The following is an 18,290-nucleotide window of genomic DNA, read 5'->3' on the forward strand; positions in this document are numbered from 1 at the left end:
AAAAAAAGAATATCTTTTTTAAATAAAACCCGATTCATATTTATTGATTATCAAATCAATAAATAAATTACCATTTTAATTTTAATTTTTATTATTATTTTTTCCAGATATTTCAAAGTTTCGTTTAAAACGTTTTTTTTAATTAGAAAATATTTTTTTTTTTTTTTTTTTTATTTTTTTTTTTTTTATATTTTTTTTTTTTTTTTTAATCATATTTTTTTTTTTTTTATTTAAAAATAATTATAAAATAAATTTTCTATAAAATGGAAGAATATACAGATTCAGGAGAAGATAAAAATGTATATAGTGATGATGATAATGATTATTTTACGGCATCAACACAAAATAATAGAACCTCAAAGAATACTGATTCCTCTCCTTTGGATCCAAAAGTAAATACTTGTTTTTAAACAATAATTATAATAATAATAGTAATATTAATAATAAATAAATAATAATAAATAATAGTAATCTATTATTATTATTCTTACTAATATTAGTAATGATATAATGAATTACTCAATTTGTTGTAAAATTTTTTTTTTTAAAAAAAAAAAAAAGAGATTAGCAGAAGAAATGTCAAAAATTCAACCAAAACATGAAAAAGAGAAAAAAAAATTATTTGAATCATATTATAAGACAAGAGAAAATGAAGAAAATGGTGCTGATAATCATTGTTTTAAATTTAATAAAATATATACAGATTTAAAATTTGATTATAGTGTATTGGTATCGGGTTTTGGTAGTAAAATTCAATTAATTGAAACCTTTGTAAAAGAATTTTGTACTGATGGTCCTTCACTTCATTTTAAAGGTTATTTACCAAATTTAAGTGTTAGAGATGTATGTTTTTTTTTTTATTTTTTTTCAATTCTTTATTTTTGTTTAGAAAAAAAAAAAAAAAAAAAAAAAAAATAATATTAATATAAATATTTTTTAATTTTATTTAGTTATTATATAAAATTACTTTTTCATTATTTGGTATTGACAAAAAGATAGCATCACCAATTGCACATTGTAATTTTATAAAGAGTATATTTGAAAGTGGTAGTATGGATATTAATAAAATGAGACAAACATTTGGTGGTAGATTTGATTATGGAATACCTGATCATGTTTATGTTGTAATTCATAATATTGATGGATATTCATTAAGAAATGAAACTAGTCAATTAACATTAGCATTATTAGCAACTATACCTCAAGTACATATGATTGCAACAATAGATGCAATAGGTGCACAATTATTATGGGATAATAGAATGTTATCAAATTTCAATTGGACAACTTATTCAATGCCAACTTATCAACCATATGATTTAGAATTATCTTATGATACAAACACCAAAGGTGGTGGTGGTGGCGGTGGTATTGGTAGTAAATCTTCAAGTGGTACCAATAAGAATTTACAACCATCAACAATTTTAACCGTTTTGAAAAGTTTAACTGAAATTTCAACAGATATATTCAAAGAATTATTAACTTATCTAATTAAGAAAAAGAAAAATAAAATGGAATTTAAAATACTTTTTGATATTTGTAGAGACGCATTTTTAGTTAGTTCTGAATCTGGTTTAAAAACTCAACTTCGAGAATTTATTGATCATAAAATTATTATTCAAAAAGAAATTGGTGATACAACTTTTTTAATTATTCCAATTGAAACTTCTGTTATGGAAATTATTTTATCACAATTAGAAAATTCAATATCATAAAAAAAAAAAAAAAAAAAAAAAAAAAAATTAATAATAATTAATAATAAAAAATATATAAATATTTTTGTAAATTTTAAAAAATTAGTTTTATGGTTTTATAAATTTCTTTAAACAATTTGTTTTATTATTAAATAAGTTTTTTTTTTTTTTTTTTTTTTTTTTTTTTTTTTTTTTTTTTTTTTTTTTTTTTCCTATTTTTTAGATTTTAATTCAATTTGAATTTGAACTTGAAGCACCTTCATAAGAATGATCTTCATGTTGATCATAAACAGAATTTGATTGAAATCTAATTAAAATAAATAATCTATCATCTTCACGTAACATAGTCGATGGTGAAGGATTTGTTAGTACATAACGAGTGATTTCATCATTATGAGAATCAAGATCATCAATTAAATGAGGAGGTAAACCTGATACAACTGGATTGATTGGTGTATTCATATTAGTTTTTTGAGAAGTACCAGAGGCATCTATTGGAGTTGAATTGTAACTATTGTTTAGATCTTGATTTGGGGAGGAAGCACCATTTACAGTATTCTTATTAGCACCACCACCTTTATGATGAGTTCTAAATAAAGCTATACAAATTATATTTGATTCGACTAAACTTTCAAATAAGTAACCAAATCTATGATGATAGAAATGTTCAGGTAATGGTACTTGAAATACTTTGGTAACACTTTTTTTGAATTGATTATCAGTGTTCATACCAACCAATACACTAATCATACTTAATAAATGTGGATTAAAGAAACATTGACATAATAAACTATCGAAAACTGAACTAAGGAAAACATTACCAGCTGCGAATGATGGTGAATGATAAAATGGTTGATTTTGTTTCCAATTGAAATTACCAGGTAAGAATTTCATATTTAAAGGTTCAGAGATTTCATAGATTGGAAATATTTTAATATTTTTTCTAGCTACTTCTCTTATACAAACCATTGATAATAATGTTTCACGATCATTGAATAATAATTCTTCAGAGTTTGCATCATGAGTGAGTACGACGATCTTTGAACATTTATAGACACCAGCTCTTTTCAAATCACTAAATTCATAACATTTACCTTCAACTACATAAATCTCTGGATAACTTTCAATATATTTCCATTGATCTTCTGTTAGTTTTGGTGTTAAAATGACGATTGGTTCATAACGTCTAATATGACCTTCTCTAAGTGGTGAAATGAAATTTTCAATACAATCAACTGATGAACCTGCAATGATAATATGATTTCTAATATTATCCATTGATTCTACACTATCTACAATACAATCATCTAAAAAGTGAGAACCCCAAAATCTTTTTGGTAATCTACTTGAAAATAAATCATTTGAAGGTGGTTGTGGTATATCGGTCATTAAACTAGTTGAATTACCAGTAGTTGTACTAAAATCCATACTTGGTGGTCTACCAATAGTTTGATGTAAATGTATATCGGTACTATTTAATGGATTAAAGTTATTGGAAGCAGCGGCAATATTATTAGTAGTATTATCTTCAAAATCAATTGAAGAATTACGTTTATGATGTTGATGATGATGTTGTTGTTGTTGTTGTTGTTGTTGTTGTCTATGTTGACCATTTGTTAAAAATGTAAAATTATCAACACCAACAGTACCATTTGTATCAGTTGTAAGACCACCACCAATACTTGTTGTTTTTTGAAAAGTATTTTTTGAAATTGTATCATCACTACTATCAGTATTACCATTTAAAATATCTCTTTTCTTTTCTAATAACATTCTTCTTAATGATTTTTTATTCGTATTTTTATTATGAGATTTTGGTATGAATTTTAATTTACATTGATAAGATTTATCAATTGGATCATATTCCCAAACCAATTTACAATCTTTATCCAATATACCAATTTCAGTATTACGTAGATTTGTTTGTTTAATTGCTTCAATCTTTCTTTTGACCAATTCAGTACCACAAAATTTAATTCTTTTAGATTGAAGTTTATTCTTTGCCAATAATACACCATAGGTACCTTCTTGAATGATGAATGAATTCTTTGGATTAATTTTAATTCTACGTTTATCACCACTTTGAACTTCTATACCAAAAATGATCATACCAAAAGTTTCATAAACCAATTGAACCACTTGTGAGAATGTTAAACCATAGAATGCACTTGAAAAAGGTTGAGTGAAAATTTCATAAGAATTACCACTTGCATATTCATCGGAATCATTATATTTCTCAAGATCTGATCTTAATAAATTCATAACCAATGTGATAAAACCTGGTGAAATACAAGATTGTGCTAAAAGATTCATTTTTAATTCTTGTACTGATACTACTTGAGTTGCACCTGCAGCAATCATTTTTCTCTTTAATCTTGGTACCATTGCTTGAGCGAAAATTGGTATAGTTGCATTGAATGATCTAACAGACATCACTCTTAAAATGTTTTCATTATCATCTTGTTGTGAATGATTTAATGATTTCTTAGAGAAAATGAAAACTGCTTTCGATCGATCCAATTTAACCCTTTGAACATCTTGTTGACTACCTATTGAACCTTTGAAAAAGAAATATCTTTTTTTAATTCTATTGGTTAAAGAATCCCAAAATGAAGGTTGGTCAACATTTGATAGAATAATCACTGGCATTTCACCAATTCTAGAATTAAAGAAGAATTCCCTTAGAAATGTGGTTAAAGAACTTTCGAAAATGTTACCAATGATAGTTACAAATTTCTTCTTTTTAGATGGTTTATATTCACCATTCCATGATTTAGTTGCTGAAAGTACTGCAATTAATTTACCAGTTTGAACAGGTAAATAACCCAATGCAACCATAATCATTAAAATCGCTACCATTCTACCCAATGTTGATCTTGGTGTTATATCACCATAACCAACGGTTGACAATGATACAACTGCATAATAAATTGAATCATGAAATTTAATACCTTCAATTTCACATATCATTGATGCAAATAAAATAATTAATATAATAATCGATAATATCAATTGAATTATTTGTTTCAATACTGATGTTGCGCCATGAAGTTTAAATAATCTTGGAGCTTTTAAAATTCTTAAAACTCTTAAAAATCCTAATGGTGTTACTGGAATTGATGGTATCATTGTAATTAAAATTGGTACAATTGTAATAATATCTAAAATTGTATTTTTTTTTTTAAAAAATTTAATTCTTTTTTTTTAAAAAAAAAAAAATAAAAATAAATTAATAAATAAATAATTTATAAATAATTAATAAAATATATATATTTATTATTAATATTTTTTATTTTTTTTTTATTTTTTTTTTTATTTTACTTACTTATCTTTTGCAAAAATAAAAATTCTAACAAAATCAAAACAAAAATAAGCAGAAATTGCAACAACAACATGATTAATTTGACGAACTCTAAAATTATTAGTAATTTCATCTTGAGTGATTGGATATTTTACCATATTTGGTAAATAAGATAAAGCAATGAATAAACCAATTGAAACTATTGATAGGAAAATATTGATATGTTCAAGTACGAAATCAACTCTTTGATAAGTTTCTTTATATGCTTTTAAATATAATCTCTTTTTTTTATCTTCTTCAAAATTTACTATATCATTATTTTCAAATGAATTCTCATCAATTTCTTCGATTGAACCATCTGAATCTGAATCTGAATCTGAATTCTCCAAATGTGATGATACACCCAATACAGTATCCTTTTGATGATTTCCTGTTAATTGTTGTTCATAAACTTCATTTTGATCTCTAAATGATTCATTATAAAATGATGATTGCTTTAAATAACCTTCATCATCAAATCTTGATTTATTAAAATCAACTTTTGGTATTATTTTATCTGCATTCAAATTTGGACTACTCCTATTAATTGATTCATTAATATTTACAATTTTACTAACTCTTCTTTCTCTAATTCCATTATTATTATCATTTAAATTATTATTATTACTATTATTATTATTATTTTTTAAAATACTATTATTATTATTATTATTATTTTTATCACCATCACCTATATTATTTCCATTATTGATAATAGGGGATGGTGATGGCTTTTTTCCTTCCTCTTCATCCATTAAAGGTTGATAAAAATGATTTCCTAAAATTTTATTTCCCTTTTGAAAAAATCTAACTTGTCTCTATATTTTTTTTTTTTTTTTAAAAATAAACATAAAAATATTAATTATTTTTATCTTTAGATTATAAAAAAAAAAAAAAGGATCTTTATATTTTTTCTTTTTCTTTTTTTTTTTTTTTTTTTTCTCTTTATTTATTTAGTAATTTGATGTATTTGAGAAAAAAAAAAAAAAAAAAAAAAAAAAAGAAATTATTTTTGTAAAAAAAAAAATTTAAAAATAAATTATTTTGGTACCAAGGACCACTTTTTTTTATTTGGGGTCTGAAAATAAAAATATTTCGATTTCTTGTGAAAAAAAATAATAAAAAAAATAAAAAAAAAAATGGAAAAAAATTTTTTTTTTTTAAATTCTTTTTTAATTTTTTTTATTTTTTTTATTTTTTTTATTTTTTTTATTTTTTTTATTTTTTTTTTTTAATTTAAGCCTGGTCATAAAAAGATTTATTATAATATGTTACAAAAAAAAAAACTAAATAAAAATGCAATTATTTTTTGATTTTAAATTTTTTTTTTTTTTTTTTTACCATTTAAATAAATAATATAATAAAAATAAAATAAAAAACTTACACATTATAATAAAAATATTATTTATAATAATAAAAAAAAAAAAAAAAAAAAAAAAGTAAAAATTAATTTATATCTATAATTAAATAGTAAAATTTACTATTGTTTCAAATATATTTTATAAACAACGTGTTTAATTTAGATAATTAAATTAGGTACCAAGTGTTTTTAGACAAAATAAAAATTAAATGGATAAAACAAAAAAAAAAAATAAAAAAATAAATAAAAAATTTTTAAAAATTAAAATTAAAAATAAAATAAAAATTATTATTTTTTTTTTTTAATTTTTCCTTTTATTTTAAATTTTTTTTTTTTTAAATCTCAGATCTGTGATACCATATTCTTGAAACTAAAAAATATTTATATTTTTTATTTTTTTTTTATTTTTCATTTTTTTTTATAAAATTAAAAAAAAAATTAAAAAATAAAAATAAATAATATTTATTTATTAGTTGGACTATTTTTATTTATTTATTTTTTTTTTTTTTTTGATCTATTTAATGGATTTTTACCACCCCTGAGCATATATAAAAAAAAAATAAAAAAAAATATAAAAAAAATATAAATTACTTAATAATTTATATTATTATTCATATTATTTATACATAAATATATATATATTTTTTTTTTTTTATTATTTTTTTTTTTTTTTTTAAATTAAATTTATTTTTCTAATAATTTATCAAATTTTCTTTGGTCTAAAACTATTGACTGAATTTCTTCAAATAATTTATCTTCAGAAATTTTTCTTTGAGGTAATTTATTGAATAAATCTATACATTCATCATAAGTTGCTTGAATTAGATCAGAGATGAAGTAACGTAGAATGGATAGTGCAGTTCTATATATGAAAATTTCACCTTCAATGAAAACTAAATCCCAAATACGAGTTGCAACATCCAATGGCAATGCTTTTGAGAAGAGGGTTGTTATCCAATCGACTAAATAATTCTTTGCACTTATACCAATCTCTTTGAAATGTTTATGTAGTGGTGGTGTCAATGCCTCAACCGTTGAATCCATTGCCGCTAAATATTTTGGTATACCAGATTGATCTTGACGAAAGAATGGTAAGAAACAAACACTATTGATATGATTTGATAATGATAGAAATGCATCACATTTCTCCATATTCAATAGAAACATCGCCGCCAAGAACGTCATGCCCGGCACGTACCCAATGTCGGGCCTGTAGCAAATATAGGCCCCCAACACGTCGATCAAATCGCTATGTAGCGGACCGCCCTTTTGAAAGATCATCAACGATGGGAACGTGTCTTGAATATCCTGTAAAATCAACGCCATATTAGTCGTCTCCAAATCCAACACGTCATCCTCGCCATCGGTTGATGTATTCATCGGTGATCTACTATGATGTATTGAATTATTTGCCTGTCTTAAATCTATATTTATATTTGGTGATTTCGATGATGACGATAGTGATGATTTTAAAGGTGGTGAAGTAGTTTTATTATATGCGTTATTCGCATGCCCTAAAAATATATTGAAAAGTTCATCGGTGACACGAAGATCATTGCCTATGCATAGTCTCCAAATTTTGCCGCGCACTGCTGGTGGCAGTCCCCTCCATGATAAATCTTTTATCTTTTTTATATCTCTTTTCTTGCTGTTCTTCTCCCACACTGGTATGATATCCTCTTCCCATACCTTTCTTGCATCTATCAATGATCTCTCTTTTTCTTTTCTAATTGCATCTAGTTTCTCTTTTTCTTTTGCTTCTCTCTCTAAAGTTTTCTTTGCTTTCCTCTGTATCTCTTCATATTCTCTCTGATGTTTTAATACTTCCTCTTGTGATTTTGGTGGTAATGTTTTTGGTCTATCCAATGATGAACTTGGACTTAAAATTAATTTCTCAACTTTACCTGTTGTCACTAATTCTTTATAATTTTCTGGTAAATCACATTGATTATTATTATTATTACTACTATTACTCTCTGACATTATATGTCAATGAAAAAATAAAAAAAATATAAATATATATATATTAAATAAATAATAAATAATAAATAATAAATAAAAACAAATAAATAAATTAGACTCTTTCTTTTCTTTTTTTTTTTTTTTTTTTTTTTTTTTTTTGTATTAATAAAAAAAAAAAAAAAAAAAAAAAAAAAAAAAATTTTAATTTGAAAAAATTAAAAAATTAAAAAATAAAAAAAAAAATAAAAAAAATAAAAAATTCACTCAGTGTGGGCAGTACTGTTGTCAAAACAAATCATTTTTTTTCTGCATGATGGTATTCAAATATATAACCCAGGGTCATATTTATTTTTTGAAAATGTTTTTATTTTTTTTTTATTTTTATTTTTTAAAATTAGTGTAGAATAAAAATAATAATTTTTATAAATTCTCCACTACTTTTTGATATGGCTTGTAAATATTGCTTTGTTTTGATGGTTTTGAAATCCAAATATTATTATGAATAAAGTTTGTAGTACTAGAAAAAAAAAAAATAAAAAAAAAAAAAAATTAAAAAAATAAAAATAAACATAAAATAAAAATAATATCGATCTATTTTAAAAACCCTGATTAAATTTTTTTTTTTTTTTTTTTTTTTTTTTTATTTGAATCCTTTTTTACTTTCTTTTTTGTTTTTTTTTTTTGTTATTGATTTTTTTTTTATTTTTGAATTTTTTTTGTTATCGATTTCTTTTTTATTTTTTGAATTTTTTTTTAATTAATCAGATTTTTTTTTTTTTTTTTTTTTCTGAAAAGTTTCTTTTTGTTTTTTCCATTTAATTTTTAATTTTTAAAATTTCTTGAAAGTTTTTGATGCGCCTGACTTGACAGGAATTTTCTTTAGGACATAGATACTATACAAAAAAAAAAAAAAATAAAAAAAAATAAAAAAAATATATTTATTTATATAAAAAATAAATAAAAAAAAATTCAAAAAAAAAAAAAAAAAAAACAATAGTAATAAAAATAATAATAAATAAAAATGAAAATATAAAAAAAAAAAAGTGTTCCACAGAAACAAAAAAGAAAAACCAGTTATTATTGTAGTTTTCGAAATGATATAATTAGATTATCTTTTTTCTTTCTATTGTTTTTGATGATGAAAATAAAAAAAATATTCAAAAATAAAAAAAAAATTTGATTTTGTCTAAAAACGATGGATGCTTCCAAAAATTTTCTATTTTTTTTTTTTTCTTTATTATTTTTATTTTTTAAAATTTTTTTTATTTTTTATTTTTTTATTTTTTTTATTTTTTTTTAATTTTTTTTTTTTTCAATTTTTTTTTTTTTCAAATTTTACAACAGTTATACCGCACAAAAAAAAAATAATATAGAATTAATAAAGAAAATTAAATGTTTAAATAACAAATACAAATACATATCAATAATTAATAATAATAATAATAACAATAATAAAAATAATAATAATATTAGTGAAATCATAAATTTAAATTAAATATAATATTCAAATAATAAATAATAATTAATTAATTAAAAAAAAAAAAAAAATAATGAGTGAAATAACACAAAAACCAGAATTAATAAAATATTTATCAATTATACATCATTTAGGAGCAGCACATATAGAAACTATAAATGGATTTTTACAAAAACCATCATATATTGGTTTAAGTCCACCCATTACATTATTACCATCAGGGTCGGATCAAAAGTTAAACAATGATACATTATACCAAATTGCAACAGTTTTAGAGAGAATGGATGATACACAATTCGATGATGTTATATTTTATTTAACCAAACAACTTAGACAACCATTGGACCCTGATGAACATCGCCGTCTATCAGAGATATCTTTAACATTGAAGGTATCGCCAGACTATTTAAGTTCAATTGGTAGAATCTATCAATCATTTCAATTATTCGAGCTATTAACTTGCCACTGTACAGAAGAACATATCAATAAATTAAAGAATGCCTTGACCTCGGTATTCCCATTGCCAATGGAGTCCACCGAGGACCAGGATGTTTTAAATCAATTGGTGACACCATCAAAACAAAAGAATTATTTATCAATTTTAGAGAAACTAAAACAATTGTTCATACGTACTCGTATCGACTCAATATTACACATTCAAAGTGAAATGATGGAATATCAACAAAATCCATTAGGTAAACAATCAATCACTCAACAACATATATGTGACACTTTGGATATTAAATCTGACGAATATTATTTAGCCACTTGTTTAAAAGAGTTATTATTAACTGATGAATTTACTCTCACTTCACTCGCTGATACATTTCCAAAACTTCAACCATTACAATTACTTCAACTCTCATTATTACCATTTAAAAATATTTATGAAATTTTAGATTTACGTTTAAATTTTGTAAATCTTTCTTCAACTTATCAAATTTATGCACCATTACCAAATGATTTAGAATTTAATTATCAATTACCAAATCCAAATAAGTAAGTTTTTTTAATTAAAAAAAAAAAAAAAAAAAAAAAAAAAATTCTTAAAAATTTCTAATTTTTTTTTATTGTTATTATTTTTTATTTTAGATTGGAAGTTAGAATTGTTGAACAACCACCAGAAAAAGCAATTTATAAAAGAAATGTTAAACCAGCACCATCAGTTGTTTTTGATGGTGATTCAAAATTATTAAATGGAAATTATTATGTACATGTAGCATTATTAAGGTAAATTTATAAAATATTATTGAAAAAAAAAAAAAAAAAAAAAAAAAAATTTAATATTAATATTTTTTTATTATTTTTTGTTTTTTTATTAAAGATGTACTGATTTTATTGAAGAACCAACATTTTTAAATGGTGCAAGTAAACCATTTAAAATTGGATGTGGTAAAGTTGTTACATTTAAGAAATTAAAGATTTTAGTTACAAGTCATCAACAAGGTGAAACATTATTTTGTTTTAGATTTGATCTACGTTGCTATGCATCAGATCCAGAAACCAATCCAACTGATTTCACAGTGGTTTCATCAGTACAAACCAATCCAATTAGTGTTTTATCACATTCAACTCAATTAAAGAGTACTGCCATAGCTGATTTACCAAAGGTTACAGAGATTTTCCCATTGAATGGTCCAGCCACTGGTGGAACAAGAATTGCATTGTTGGGTTCAAATTTTGCTGATACACCTGCCACTCGTATCAAGTTTGGTAATACAGAGGTTGTACCAGAGTTTTATAGTAATGGTACCTTGTTATGCTATGCACCAGAACATGCACCAGGACCCGTTGAAGTGAAAGTAAGTAATAGTGCAAACTCTTGGAGTGTCACAATGTGCACCTTCACCTACGACAATGTAGCCACCATTGATAATGGTGATTCAGCTACCCAACAAACCAATGATTTACTATTACCAAAGAGTTTGTTTGGTTTGGATTTCTCAAAGACGTTCGATTCATCATTTATCATTAAAGGATTGGATAGTGCATCCAATAATTTACCATCAAATAGTGGTGCTCATCGTAGTTTTAGTACACAACATCAACAACAATCAAGATCTGTAAATCAATTGAATCACAATGGTTATGCTCCAATTCATTATGCTTGTACCTATGGCAATCAAGTACTCTTGGAGAAAATATTATCTTTACCATTGTCATCAATCAATTGTATCGATAAACATGGTAACACTGGTCTTCACTATGCTGTAATCTTTGGTCATTTCCAATTGGTTCAATGGATGCTTCGTGTTGGTGGTGCTTCACCAAATATTCAAAATTTCATTGGTCAAACTCCACTTCATTTAATCTCTACTATTGCAAACAACCACCACAACAACGAAAAATGTACATTATTTATTGCAAGAGAATTGGTTAAATTTGGTGCCAATGTAAACATTGGTGACATTGATAGTGTTACACCACTTCATTATTCTGCTGCTTTTGGAAAGTCTCAAATCCTTTCTTTCCTTCTCAATGAATGTGCTGTTGATTTATATTGTAGAGATGATTCTAATGAAACTGCCCTTCATTATGCCACTAGAGAACAACATTTAAATTGTATAGAAATTTTATTATCACATGCTTTCAATAAGGAGAGTGATTCAACAACAACAACATCAACAACAAATGAATATGATAATATTTTACATTATTTATCATCAAGTAAACGTTATAATTTTAATCACAATGATCATGAAGATAACGTTCCTCAAGATGATGAAGACTTTGATGAAGATGATGAAAATAGTAATGAACCATTTCATTTATTAAAAAATGAAGATGGTGAAACATCATTCCATCTCTCTTTACTAAATAATTTAAATAACTCTATAAATAACTCTAATAATAACAAAATCATTGATACCTTTTTAAAATATAATTCAAAATTCCAAGATAAAATTAATAATTCAAAAAATTTAAACAAAACAGAACAATCTTTAAATAATAATCATAATAATAATAATAGCTCAATTCTAAAAATAATATCAACTTTTAATCATATTCATAATAATAATAATAATAATAATAATAATAATAATAATAATAATAATAGTAATAATAATTTACTTCAAGTAAATATATGAAAATTAAATAAAAAAAAAATAAATAAAAAATTAATTTATTATAGAAAAAAAAAAAAAAATATTCATACCCACACCCAAACACACACACCCACAAACAAATTATTTCTTTTTTTAATTTTATTTATTTTTTTTTTATTTTATTTTTTTGTATTTTTAATTTACTTTTTAATCATTGGTCAACGTAAAAAAAAGTTTATTTTTTTTTTTTTTTCTTTTTATTTTTCTTTCTTTTTAATCTATCTTTCTTTTTATTTTTCTTTATATATTTATTTTTAAATTAATTAATCTATTAGTCATTAAAAAAAAAAAAAAAAAAAAAAAAAAAAAAAAAAAAAAAAAAAAAATTATCTATTGATTTCTATTTAAATCAATAGATAAAAAAAAATGAATAAAATTTTAATTTTATTTTTATCAGTAATTCTTTTATCACTATTTTCAATATTTTTATTAAATTCAATAAATAATCATGATATTGAAATTAAAAATCCAGAAAATAATAAAAATTATAATAATATTAAAAAACAAAAAAAAACAGTTAATAATAGACCAGAAAAAATAAAGTTATCAGGTGGTATAACATCAACATTATCAGATATACAATCAAATATTATTAATCAATTAAATAAAAAAAATGAATTAAAAATAAAAAATGAAAATAAAAAAAAAAATAATAAAAATAATAAAAATAAAAAAAATAAAAGTAATAAAAAATTAGAAACTTTAGATAATAATAAAAATAATAATGAAAATAATAATAAAAATAATATTAATAAAAATAATAAAAAAGTTAAAAATAATTTAATTAATTTTAAAAAAGATGAAATATCAATATTTGGATTTAAATGTGAAAATGGTGGTATTGGATTTCATGATGGTTGTATTTGTCCATACGGTTTCAAAGATGAATTTTGTGAAACACCTTCAAAAAATATTTCAACTTGTTTTGACCCAAGTTTTAAAATTGAATACTTGTATAAATTAGATCAAGTTGATCCACAAACATGTAAATCAAAAATTGGTTCATTATGTTGTTGGTCAAAATTTAGAAGTGATAATAAAATTTCAAATTCAATTTTAAATTATAAACAATTATTATTAAAAACAAATAATATTCAAAATTATGAATTAAATAACTCTTCAAAATTCAGTATTAATAATAATGATAATCATGATTTAATTATTAAATCAATTTTACAATCATATGGTCCATGGGATGAAAATGATAAATTATTTTTAAAATATATTATTATGAATAATATTCAAAAGACAAATTATATTTTAAAATATTCTAATCCAGTTTCACAAAATTTTAATTATAAATTAAATATTAATAATAATAATTATAATAATATTAATAATAATAAAAATAAACCTTCAAATAATCATCAAACTCAATTACCAGCATTATCTTTAATACCATCTAAATCAAGAGCAAAATTAGCATTCGTTTTATTAATTCATGATATTGATATGCCAGCTATAAAATTATTATTCAATCACATTTATAAAGTTAAACATTATTATGTTATTCATGGTTTGTATTTTAAAAAGTTTAAATAATTTTTATTATTATTTTTTTACTAATTTTATTTTTATAATTATTATTATTATTATTATTTAGTTGATGCTAATTTTAAAGATAGAGTAAAAATAAATCAATTAAAAGAATATGTTAAAAATTTAAAGAATCAAAATTATAAAAAGGATATATTCATTCCAAAGAAATATCCAAATAATATTGAAATATTACAAGAAAGATTTCAAAATAGTTGGGGTTCAATTTCATTGGTTTATTCTGAATTGGCATGTTATACAAAATTAGTTGATATGGTATTAGATAGGTCAATGGTAACTGGTGTTGATGAAAAATGGTCACATGTTATTAACCTTTCAATTAATGATTTCCCAATTAAACCAATCTATAAATTAGAACAATTCTTTTCTCAAAAATCAAATATACAAAAGAATTTTATAAATGAAGATAATATTTTAAAAGAATCTGAAAGATATAATGTAATTATAATTATGATATTAATATTAATAATAATAATATTTAAATTACTCATTCATAATTATATTAATTTTATTTTTATATTATTTTAATTTTTTTATTATTTTAGAAATCATGGGTTGAATGTGGTAAGAGACAAATGGTATCTATTAATTTTGGTAGTGTTGGATTAGAGGATGCTGATGCTGATGGTGATAATTATCATTTATGTGGTTTAGATAATGGTGGTGTTGAAAAAACAATTAATAGAAAAAATTATAAAGAAGGTTCACAATGGCATTTTATTACATTTAAATTTGCACATTATTTAATTTCTGATTTCAGATCAATTTCAAGATTATTCTCAATGAAATTCTCTTTTATTCCAGATGAATCTTTTTTCCAAATTGCAAAGTCTGAATCAAAAGATTTATTAATTGATCAAGATTGGGATATTGATAATTATAGATTCATTCCATGGTATAATAGTGATAAAGCTTTAATTGTTGGAATGGACGAAATAAAGAGTAATTTCAATAATAATTCAAGATATTTCTTCACACGTAAAGTTTATACATCAGATATTAAAAATGAAATAATTGAAAAATATTTAAAAGATTAAAATTAAAATTAAAATTAAAATAAAATAAATAAATTAAAAAAATAAAAATTATCTTATTTCCAATTCCACCAAAAAAAAAAAAAAAAACCCATGAACAGTGGATTTTGTATAAATCCACTTTTTTTGGGTTTTAATTTTTAAAATTTTTCAATTTTTTTTTTTTTCTAAAAATAATCAAAGAATCTTATTATTAATTTTAATTTTAAAAAGAATTTTATAAATAAATTTCATGAAATAATAAAATAATAAAATATTGAAGTGTTATAATTTTTTAATTGAAAAATAAAAATAAAAAAATAAAATAAAAAAAAAATGTAATATAAATTTATATTTAAAAAGAAAATAATTAAAAAATAATAATAATAATAATAATGGAGGATAATATAACTTCAATTGTAATTGATTGTGGATCTGGTATGTGTAAAGCTGGAATTGGTGGTGAAGAATTTCCAAGAGTTTCATTTCCATCAATTGTAGGAAAGCCAAGATTTGAAAAAACAATGTGTGCTATTGGTAATAAAGAATATTATGTTGGTGATGAAGCTCAATCTCAAAGAGGAATGTTATCATTAAAATATCCAATTAAGAATGGAATAGTTGTTAATTGGGAATATATGGAAAAATTGTTATTTCATATGTTTTATAATGAATTACGTGTTTCTCCAGATCAGTATCCAATTCTTTTCACTGAATCACCATTAAATCCTAAATCAAATAGGGAAATGTTAACACAAATAATGTTTGAAAAATTTAATGTACCAGCTTTATATATAGCAATTCAAGCTGTCCTTTCATTATATGCGTCTGGTCGTACATGTGGTATTGTTTTGGATTCAGGTGATGACGTTACACATACAGTGCCAATTTATGGTGGTTATGTTTTACAACATTCAATAATTCGTTTAAATTTTGCTGGAAGTGATTTAACAGAATATATGGCAAAATTATTATTAGAACGTGGGTATTCATTTACAACAACTTCTGAAATGGAAATTGTTAAATCAATTAAAGAGAAATTAGCATATGTTGCTATTAACTTTAATGCTGAAATGTCAAAACCAATCGATACATTAGAAACAACTTATCAACTACCAGATGGTCAAATAATAATAATTGGAAATGAAAGATTTCGTTGTGCTGAAGCGTTATTTCAGCCATCAATGATTGGCTTAGAATGTGATGGTATTCATGAAACAATTTTCAAATCAATAATGATGTGTGATATTGATATTCGTAAACATATGTATGCAAATATTTTATTATCAGGTGGTAATACAATGCTCTCAGGAATTTCCGACCGTATCTATAACCAACTAAGAGAATTGGCACCAAATAATATGAAAATTTTAATTGTTGCTTCCCCAGAAAGAAAAAATCTTGTATGGATAGGTGGATCAATTTTAACTACTCTTCCCCTATTCCAAGAAATGTGGATCTCAAAAGAAGAATATGATGAACATGGCCCATCAATTATTAATAAAAAAGTTGGATTATATTAAATAAATTGTTTTTAGGGAATTAAAATATGTATTTATTTTATTTATAGTTTTAATAAATAATAATAGACAAATAAAAAAAATTAAATATTGACATAAAGATCTAAAAGTGAGCCAAGATTCAAAGATAAACCCAATAATTGAGATCTATCGTCACTTTGGGAAGTACCTTGATTAGCACTAACTTTAAAGTTTGACATTGACTTATTTGTTTGGGTTGATTTAACACTTCCCATTGATGCAATTGATTCTATTATTAAAAAAAAATTATAATTAGTAAATTATTAACTTGTTTATTTAAAAAAAAAAAAATTATTTAAAAAAACATTTTTTTAACAATTTAATAATTACTGTATAACATTTTATTTTTATTTTTTTAAAAAAATTGTAATTAAAACTTTTTTGTTTTATTTGTTTTATATGTTTTATTTGTTTTGGAATGAAAAATAAAATTATTAAATTTGAAATTTATAGTTTTTTTTTTTAAGGTTTTTTTTTTTACTTATATTAAACTATATTAATTATATTATATTTTTAATAATTTTCTTATTTTATTTTTTAAGATCTCATTTTTTTGAAAAAAAAATACAAAACAAGATTGTGTTTGAAAAAAAAAAAAAGGTACATCTTCCAATTTATTCTTAGTAAAAAATAGGAATAAAAATTTTAAGAAAAGTAAATCCCATTTTGTATTTTGTATTTGAGATCATTGTTTTTTATCAATTAAAAATTGAATTCGTATATTTTTTATTTTGGAAATAATAATATTTTGATTAAAAAATACCAAATGGTTTTATATTGGTTAAAATTTTTAATTACGTAAATGGTGGGGGGATCTAAAAAAAATAAAAGATATATAATTTCAATACCCCCTAAAAAAAACAGCAAAATAATTTAAATAAAAATTATGATTGCACCAGGTGTGTGTGTTTTAAATTTTAAATTTTAAATCCAACAATTAAAGAGGATATTTTTTTTTTAGAACTCCTGAACACCCAGCATTAATACTTATATCATGTATAAAAACTCATTATAAAAAAGAATATTACATTTTAATATTAAAAATTTAAAATCTATTAATTGTTTATTTAAATTTTAAAATAAATTTATTTTAATTATTATTATAACTAAATTTTTAAATATATATATCCAATCCTAACAATGAACCAAGGTTGAGAGAAAGGCCAAGCAATTGGACATTATTTAAACTTTGTTTACTTGAGGCATCACTAATATTGGTAAAATTAACAGATGCGGTTT

General features: G+C 22.2%; 8 protein-coding genes across 8 annotated transcripts; 5 read left to right on the plus strand and 3 right to left on the minus strand.

Moving 5' to 3' along the window:
• Positions 1 to 263: 263 nt before the first annotated feature.
• On the plus strand, positions 264 to 1,715 carry orcB (origin recognition complex subunit 2; the record flags this gene model as incomplete). The annotated part of the gene is made up of 3 exons (XM_641292.1): positions 264 to 392; positions 562 to 843; positions 951 to 1,715. The coding sequence occupies 3 exons, from the start codon at positions 264 to 266 to the stop codon at positions 1,713 to 1,715; spliced, it is 1,176 nt and encodes a 391-aa protein (XP_646384.1).
• Positions 1,716 to 1,925: 210 nt separating this feature from the next.
• Positions 1,926 to 5,789, minus strand: kcnma1 (calcium-activated BK potassium channel, alpha subunit; the record flags this gene model as incomplete). Its single annotated transcript, XM_641293.1, has 2 exons — positions 1,926 to 4,890; positions 5,020 to 5,789. The coding sequence occupies 2 exons, from the start codon at positions 5,787 to 5,789 to the stop codon at positions 1,926 to 1,928; spliced, it is 3,735 nt and encodes a 1,244-aa protein (XP_646385.1).
• A 1,289-nt stretch (positions 5,790 to 7,078) lies between these two features.
• phgA (RabGAP/TBC domain-containing protein) lies at positions 7,079 to 8,655 on the minus strand (the record flags this gene model as incomplete). Its single annotated transcript, XM_641294.1, has 2 exons — positions 7,079 to 8,360; positions 8,621 to 8,655. The coding sequence occupies 2 exons, from the start codon at positions 8,653 to 8,655 to the stop codon at positions 7,079 to 7,081; spliced, it is 1,317 nt and encodes a 438-aa protein (XP_646386.1).
• Positions 8,656 to 9,906: 1,251 nt separating this feature from the next.
• On the plus strand, positions 9,907 to 12,922 carry DDB_G0269898 (hypothetical protein; the record flags this gene model as incomplete). Its single annotated transcript, XM_641295.1, has 3 exons — positions 9,907 to 10,832; positions 10,926 to 11,063; positions 11,158 to 12,922. 3 exons carry the CDS (start codon positions 9,907 to 9,909, stop codon positions 12,920 to 12,922), a joined length of 2,829 nt encoding a protein of 942 aa, XP_646387.1.
• Positions 12,923 to 13,306: 384 nt separating this feature from the next.
• On the plus strand, positions 13,307 to 15,534 carry gnt10 (GlcNAc transferase; the record flags this gene model as incomplete). Its single annotated transcript, XM_641296.1, has 3 exons — positions 13,307 to 14,456; positions 14,544 to 14,935; positions 15,043 to 15,534. 3 exons carry the CDS (start codon positions 13,307 to 13,309, stop codon positions 15,532 to 15,534), a joined length of 2,034 nt encoding a protein of 677 aa, XP_646388.1.
• Positions 15,535 to 15,905: 371 nt separating this feature from the next.
• Positions 15,906 to 17,033, plus strand: act26 (hypothetical protein; the record flags this gene model as incomplete). The annotated part of the gene is made up of 1 exon (XM_641297.1): positions 15,906 to 17,033. The coding sequence occupies one exon, from the start codon at positions 15,906 to 15,908 to the stop codon at positions 17,031 to 17,033; it is 1,128 nt and encodes a 375-aa protein (XP_646389.1).
• Positions 17,034 to 17,113: 80 nt separating this feature from the next.
• DDB_G0269904 (hypothetical protein) lies at positions 17,114 to 17,391 on the minus strand (the record flags this gene model as incomplete). The annotated part of the gene is made up of 2 exons (XM_641298.1): positions 17,114 to 17,280; positions 17,382 to 17,391. The coding sequence occupies 2 exons, from the start codon at positions 17,389 to 17,391 to the stop codon at positions 17,114 to 17,116; spliced, it is 177 nt and encodes a 58-aa protein (XP_646390.1).
• A 546-nt stretch (positions 17,392 to 17,937) lies between these two features.
• DDB_G0270684 (hypothetical protein) lies at positions 17,938 to 18,100 on the plus strand (the record flags this gene model as incomplete). Its single annotated transcript, XM_641299.1, has 2 exons — positions 17,938 to 17,954; positions 17,995 to 18,100. The coding sequence occupies 2 exons, from the start codon at positions 17,938 to 17,940 to the stop codon at positions 18,098 to 18,100; spliced, it is 123 nt and encodes a 40-aa protein (XP_646391.1).
• Between the last annotated feature and the right edge of the window lie 190 nt (positions 18,101 to 18,290).

The sequence above is a fragment of the Dictyostelium discoideum genome (genome assembly GCF_000004695.1).
Source record: "Dictyostelium discoideum AX4 chromosome 1 chromosome, whole genome shotgun sequence".
In the NCBI taxonomy this organism is placed as follows: Eukaryota; Evosea; class Eumycetozoa; order Dictyosteliales; family Dictyosteliaceae; genus Dictyostelium; species Dictyostelium discoideum.